The 7,369-nt window shown below is 49.1% G+C and overlaps 2 gene segments (V, D, J or C); both read right to left on the bottom strand.

Annotated features, from left to right (window-relative positions):
• Nucleotides 1-3,090: 3,090 nt before the first annotated feature.
• On the bottom strand, nt 3,091-4,216 carry LOC130539815 (T-cell receptor beta chain V region C5-like). The segment is given in 2 exon segments: nt 3,091-3,961; nt 4,032-4,216. Coding segments are annotated over 2 exon segments (489 nt in total).
• LOC130539817 (Ig kappa chain V-V region MOPC 149-like) lies at nt 4,204-4,756 on the bottom strand. The segment is given in 1 exon segment: nt 4,204-4,756. A coding segment is annotated over 1 exon segment (420 nt).
• Between the last annotated feature and the right edge of the window lie 2,613 nt (nt 4,757-7,369).

Here is a 7,369-nt window from a genome sequence, read left to right on the forward strand (position 1 = left end):
TTTATCATCAAATTTAAGCTCCATGTCCGAATCAGCCTGAATGGCCCAGTATGACGGGCCCAGTATGACGGGCCCAGTATGACAGGCCCGGCCCAGTATGATGAGCCCAGTATGGCCAGTCTCCATTACTGCAGGATGCTCCTGACGATGGTTCCTTCTGGTTTCTGGTTCTCTTCCTGGTTTCCAGCTCACAGTCTGCTGGTCTCACATCGAAAGAAATGATTGTTGCTCTGCAGAAACACTGAACCACGAGGTTCAGACACTTCTGTGACCATCTGGACTTTTACTGGGATTCTGAATAATTGATTAGATTGAATCTCATGTGGGATTTCTGCTCCGACAATAATGTGTGTTTGATTCTGGTGATTCTGCTTTGCTGATAAAGAAACACAAATATAGGAAGCAAAGAGGAACTTTTCAGTCCAGTTTCAGGTTTTATTGACGCGAAAACCAACGTTTAGATGAAAGAAGATGTTTTTGTTCACCCAGTTGTCGCTGTTGTTGCTGCTGTGGTTGCTGTTACTGCCTGAGTTGAACGTCCTCCATGACACCTGTGTGTGTGTGTGTGTGTGTATGTGTGTGTGTGTGTGTGTGTGTGTGTGCTCACAACTACACACACAGGCCTCTATTTATGTATCTGCCCACATCCTCTCATTCCCTCTGCAGCATCTCTTCACTCAGCAGAAACATCTGACTTCCTGTTTGTGTAGGAAATGTTTGTTCTGACATTTATGGTAAAGCAGCCAGTTGGTTGTCATACGTGAGCACGAGGGTGTAAATGTGTAGACAAATGGTTGGTGAGCAACATGAGTGGGCCGGGGGGGGGGGTGGTGGTGTGTATGCTATAGTAGAGTCTTTATTGTATATGCAGCAGACCCACGCTGCAGTTCTGCCTCGCGCCCGTAGGGGGCAGCATAAGCTAACTTTAGAGGTTTGATAAGGTTTGATATCGTCGGATTAACAAAAGTGGACTTCAGCACAGAGGAACCAGATTGAGGAGACTTGGTAAAGCTTGTAGGAGGATCTGGGTGTTGGAACAGGACTGAAGCTCCTCAGGTTGTTGTCAGGTGGCTGAGGCTTTCAGAACCATTGTGCTCCACCTGATGCACAGTAATACACCGCTGCATCTGCAGGGAGGACTTGAGCCAGGCGGGTCGTGACATGATGAACTTGGTCGTGTTGGCGGGGGCCTCGGTGCTCGATGAGCCTGTTCCATGAGAAAACGCCAGTCGCTGCATTCCCCGGCCGGGGCTGGGTCGGTACCGGTACATGTGCTCGTGCTCGTGCTCGTGGTCTTGTTCACACTGGATCCTCACTGCAGCTTTTCCTTCACGGCTGATCACAAACGGAGGCTGGAAAATGTTCACGCACAAAGAGAAATCTGCAACACAAGAGAGGTTCAGAGAAGAACAAGAAGAAGAAGAAGCAGATTTTAATGTTCTTACGGGAGAAAATTAACACAAGGACAATTGTTGCCATAGTGACGGTGTGTGGTTGTGCTGTCAGTCAGGCAGGCGGTCCGCAGGTGCTGCACAACCACCCGCCACAGTGGAAACTCCTCCTCCCGTCGACCAGCGTGTTTAGCTTCATGTTCACTGGGGTCCAACCAGGATCACATGGGGTGGAATCCATCCCATCAGTCACTGGCAAAGAGGCAGGAACACATCCTGGAATCGGAGAGCTCGCAAACTCCACAAAGAAACTTGGAATTGAACCTGCAACCTTCTGGCCGTGACTCGGCCGTGCTCAGTAACCTTGTGCTGTTGGTCACTCCCAGCTCAGACGTCACTGATGCAGCAGGTTGCCATGTAGCACTTTTGTAACAGTACCAGCTAAATGGAATTGGACCCTTGTCCAGAGGGGCCAGTAGTTACAGCTAGAGGTGAACCCACCTGTGCTGTCACTGTGGGTCACCTGACCACAGCTGAAGACCTGTTAAAATGGGAATAGGAATATCAAGGAGGGAGCGTAAGGTCCCCAACAGGAAGTGGTTCTGGTTCCCCAACAGTGTTTTACACGTGGATGAACATCCAAGGTTTGTTACCCTGGAACCAGTTCCTTCCTGCCTGTGATCATCTGCAGATATTTGTGCGACCGGCTGCTGCGGCTGCATCACTGTGATGAGCAGCACAGTAGTAGGTGCTGCTGTCCTTGGCTGACAGCTGAGTAATTAGGAGGGAAAAGCTGTTTTTGGCGCTGTCAATAAGTGTCTGAAAAGATCCAGAACTTTGGCCGTACTCCTTGGCGACGAACTCCAACGCGGCTGTGTGGCTGTTTTGCCGGTACCAGAACATGGTGAAGCTGCTCATGCCGACTCCTGAACCCAGTCTACACCCCAGTGTGACGGCACCTCCTGGAGGAGACAGCTGACCTCCAGACTGGAGCACCAGAACAGTGAACCCTGCAGAAGAGGAACCCGAGTTCATTTCCACTCAACACAAGAGTAAACGAGATTGAGCTGATACCTGAATAAACCTTTTGAAATGCAGCTTTAAAATTGACTAGCAAACCCACCTGTGTGTAAAAGAGACAGGTAGAGGATTGGGACGATCATGGTGACGAGTCTGGCTGGAATGAGCAGAGGCAGAATTGCGCTGGTTGGTCATGTGACCAGCATGATCACTAATAACGATTCCACTTCTTGGATATGACACAACACGGTAATTATCCCAAATTTAGGTGAACTATTCACGATGGAAGTCACCGAACCGTCGTTTTATTGCTGACTCATGGCCGAGCCTCCTTTAATCTGATTGGCTGTCGTCTTCCTTTGAACCAAACATGCCCCGCCCACCAGGTCCGCCTTTGCTTTAATTGTAGCTTGGTCGGTAATAAACAGGCTCATCAGACAAATCACAGTTTTGTTACAAACATTTAAATGAGACACGAGGTCTTTTTTTCCCTAAAATATCATATTCCAGTCATCACACATGCTAACTTTTGAGCAACAACCTGATGCTAACTTTTGATCATGACATGTCATGTGTTCTGACGTGCTGGAATATCCAGGTTTACCCCTAAAAGGTAAAGGCTTTATTTTATGGCCCTCATACATCATAACGTCTTTAAAGTTGTATAAAACACCATATGTACACTTGGCTAAGCTATCGTTTGAGCGGCTTTAGCTAAAAGTACTGTTGCTTGATGGTAAAGCGCTGTAACTTGAAGTGGTGACTGCGTTGATTCTGTCGTGAATTTGGTGGAATCACCTGCACGGTTTAAAGCTCAGCGTGTTTGTGCTCTTTGACCGCTAGCATTAAGGGCGGGAACATGTTCACCAGCCAGGAAGCTGCTCCAGAGCTTAACATCGCTTTCCTGCCGTGTGTGTGTGAAGCATTTCTGCTCCTTATTTCATCACCAGGGTGCAAACTATGCAAATGATTGAGTAACAGCCCAGGTGGGTCCTGGAAGAGAGTGGGTCTGGAGGAACCTTTGGTGGGGTTCTGCAGGGAACAGAGCGAGGCCAGGAGCTGGGCCAGACCGCCTTCACATTGTGTCCCTGTGACGTGAAGCACTGCGGAACGTCGCCTGGACACGTGTCTGAAAAGGCAGCTAAGCATTTAAATAAAGACCAAACAGTCAATGGTGGCTGTGCAGCATTCAGCTGCTCCTGTTAATGAAGGAAGGTTTTTGGGGCGAGGAGACGTAAAACCACATCACTGTGCACTGGCAGCGCAGAAATAGACAGCCGAGTGGGACGGCGCGGCGCTGGAAATCACCAGCGTTCCGTTGACTGCGCTCTGTCTTGTCATCTTGAACTCTTTCTCAAAGTCAGCCTCATAGTTGGGAAGGGTTTCGTATCCGTATCCAATCAGGGTCAGAGGTCCGACTCTTCTCTGCTGGTACCAGAGCATCACTGTCAACGACGTGTCATCGTGGCTGCAGTCAACTTGGACCCCGCTGCTGCCCGCCGCCACGATCTGCTGCTGAGATTGGTGAACTGTGACTCCGCACACTTGATCTGTGGAGGGTTCAGAGGTGAAGTTAGAGCCTGCACAGTTGGACCAAGTCTGTGTCACGTCTGTTCTTACAGCAAAACCATCCCAGAAGAAGCACAGCGGGCTGCACAGGCGAAGACATCCTCATAGCCTCTGCAGGCAACACTGGCAAAGCAAACCCCCCCCCCCATGGAGATGTCATCACGAACACGTCCCACGCTTCCACCGATTGGCTGAAAGGTTTTAGGACACCGAATGAGGTCAGAGCAGAGAACATGAGCAGGTAAAGTAGAAGTAGTTGAGAGAGAAACTGTCAGATCAGCTGATCCAGTTCGGCGCTGAGGGCGCTTCTGCTTTTCCCCTCCATCAACGGAGCTCTGACGCCAGCCAGCTGCCGGTACGGCATGTTTTTGTCACAGACGTGCGCTGTGCTGCAGCATTGTGCAGACTGGCAGCGCACAGGTACACAGCCTGGTCTGCTCTCTGAACGCTGCTGATCTTCAGACTCCAAAGCTTCTTTGTCACTGTTGCTGCCTCAAATCCAGATTTAAATCCTTCCTCGAAGTTTACAAGGTCAGCGACCAGAGATGCCACCATCTGGAAGCTTTCTCCGTCCTTCTGCCGGTACCAGTACACATAGTCATAGTCTGTGTCGTTCTGGAAACAGTGCATTTCTGTGCTGCCATCAGGGAGGCTGGAGATGTACTGGGGCCACTGGGTGATCAGCACAGCCTGAGGAGCATCAACGAGCAGAAACAAGCTCAAGGCAGCGAAGATGGTGCCCATGTTAAAATCCCCCCCAGCAGGACCCAAGTCTGCCTCTTGTATTTGAGCATGAGACTCATAGCAGTTAAGCCCATCCCTCTTTCTGTTCTATAGCTCCACCCCACAGAAACACCTGACCAATTTCCCTGGTGTGTTGGTGTGCGCCCCCCCCACAACACACACACACACACACACACCACCAGCCACACATTCAGCTTCCTAAAGAGACGAGGTTGAGTAGAGGTGTACTGGTCTGGCTGCTCCAGGACGTGTGGTGTGTGTGTGTGTGTTGTGTGTGTGTGTGTGTGTGTGTGTGTGTGTGTGTGTGAGAGCTGATTCAGTTTCTGTAGAGTCTTAGAGGGATCTTTATCAGCGTGCTTCTCTTGCTCCACAGTAGTAAACTGCTCCTTCCTCCCGTCCTGTTATGTGAATCATTAGAGATCCATTCTTGGCTTTAGTGCCGCTCAAATCTCCAGACAGGTTAAAGTTCTGCTTGTATTCTTCTTCCATGGTGACTTCTTGGTAATACAAATATCCAACCAGCTTCATAGCCGTGTCTGCAGGGCTTCTCTGGTACCACAGCATCACCGTGTAGTCAGTTTTATCATGGCTGCAGAAAATCTGCACTTTGTCTCCAGGTTTAGTGAGCAGATCAGAGACAGACTGACGGACGTCCACACCCAGACAAACACCTGTGTTGGGAAAAAGAAGAAATCATTCACACCTGCTGTGGAGAAATCTACTTTCCATGGATCTTTCCCCCAGTTTCTCACATGTAAAGCAGCAGAAAAGTAGAAGGCGGCTCATCCTGAACCGTTTCAGACGACACGAACCAGAGGAGACGTTTGTGTGCTGGTTTGTGGAGACGCCTTCAGTCACGTGACCCGGGTGTAAAGAGGAAACGGACGTTAGAAGATACACATCAGTGAAAAGAGACGGCATCTTCGTCTGCTTCCACTTGACTTTGGCTCCTCCTGACGTCCTCAGAACTGGAATTAATGAGCTTCTATTCTTTGAAAACGATGTGAAGATTTAGTGTTTTCTTCGGTTTATTTAGGGCGTGAATATTAAACACCCCCAATAATAACAAGATTTCTTTGGCTTGTTCGAAAAGAAAAGAATGAATGAATCAGTTAGGACGAATTAGTTGACACAAATCTTGAACCATAACTTTCTAATGAACCCAGTAAACGTTTCATTCCTTAATTCTGTTTCTTTGTGCACGAGGTTGCTGTAATCACAGGTCTTTTTTCAGTAAGTGTGTTCCTATTTTGTTTGCCCCCCCCTTCCCGTATGTTAACCTGGTTAACCCGGCTGGACCCGTGAGGATGTCCCCTGGCTCTTGGGATCGGCTCCCGTCCCCCAAACCGCCAGTTGCTACCGTGCCGCACGTTTCCAGCTGTTTCCTGTTGGCGTGCACTTTATCTCCTGTTGTTCTGGGGCTTTTTGTATGACGGAGTCTCTTTCTTGCCAACTGTGCACACTTGCAGCTCCGTAATATTCTGTGCTGTCTTCAGGGTGTCCCAGGATGTGGAGATGAGCTGCTTTCTCTCCATCTCCACTCACAGCAAAGGCTTCCTTAAATGCCGATTCAACGGTGGGGGTTTTATAAAACACGTACCCGATCAGCTTTAGGCCAGTGTCTCCTGCTGGGCGCTGGTACCAGAGAATCGTGTTATAGTTCTGGATCGTGTGTGTGAAGCTCAGGTTGACTTGAACGTTTGGTCTCGTCAGCACTTCCGCTGGAGTCTGAGAAACCTGATTATCTTTACTGAGGTGAACCCCTGCAGACAGATGAACCATATTCTGTATGTGTGACCCTCAGACGATGGATTAGGATTAAATGAGTGAGAAAAGAGCTGCTGAAAGCTCTCTTTGAAGGTCAGGTCCAGATGGCACCACAGTAAATAGCTGAGCAACCACAAACCTTCGGAGCAGAAGACGGTGATGATGGAGCTGACGGAGATGAAGATGTTAGACGGCTTCATGGTGAATGTGAGACCTGCTGGAGACTCTGCTGCTGATCAGGGGAGGAAGCGGAAGTGATGTGGAGACATGAAAGCATCAAAGATGAGGCTTTTAGTGAGCAATCCTGTATCTTAGAGATCTAAAGAGCTCTTAAATGTTCAAACGCTGGAGGGTGTGTTCAGCCTCCTCCGTCAGCTGGATCGTAGGAGGAAGGTCTGAGACCAGGAGAAAAGGGACCAGATCTTTTATTCAAACGTCGCAGCCACAGCTGAGACACCTTTTCAAGACTTTATGGGAGTGAAAATTGATGAGAGGCTTGTTGTAAAAAGGGGTCGAGGAAGTTTGAACAGCTCCCTCCTGGGGCTGACGGCTGGGGTTTGTGTGTTGTCTTGAGGGGAACCTGCAGCACTGTGGAGACTAGCAGCACAGAAATAAACCCCACTGTCTTTCAGCCCAACAGCAGCAATGCTGAGGCTGGAACCTGAACGTCCATCTCCATCAAAGCTTATCTTCCCTTTCACGTCGTCCTCCACGTTTTTGAAGTTGGTATTCAGATATCCCAGGAGCTTCAGAGCCCTGCTCTCATCTTGTTTGTACCAGTAGATCTGGTTGTAACTACTGATGCTGTGTGAACAGTTGATCTCACTGACCACAGATTCACCAGTTCTCAGAATAGTGAAAGAAGGTTTTTGGGAAAC

The sequence above is a fragment of the Takifugu flavidus genome, chromosome 16 (genome assembly GCF_003711565.1).
Source record: "Takifugu flavidus isolate HTHZ2018 chromosome 16, ASM371156v2, whole genome shotgun sequence".
Lineage (NCBI taxonomy): Eukaryota > Metazoa > Chordata > Actinopteri > Tetraodontiformes > Tetraodontidae > Takifugu > Takifugu flavidus.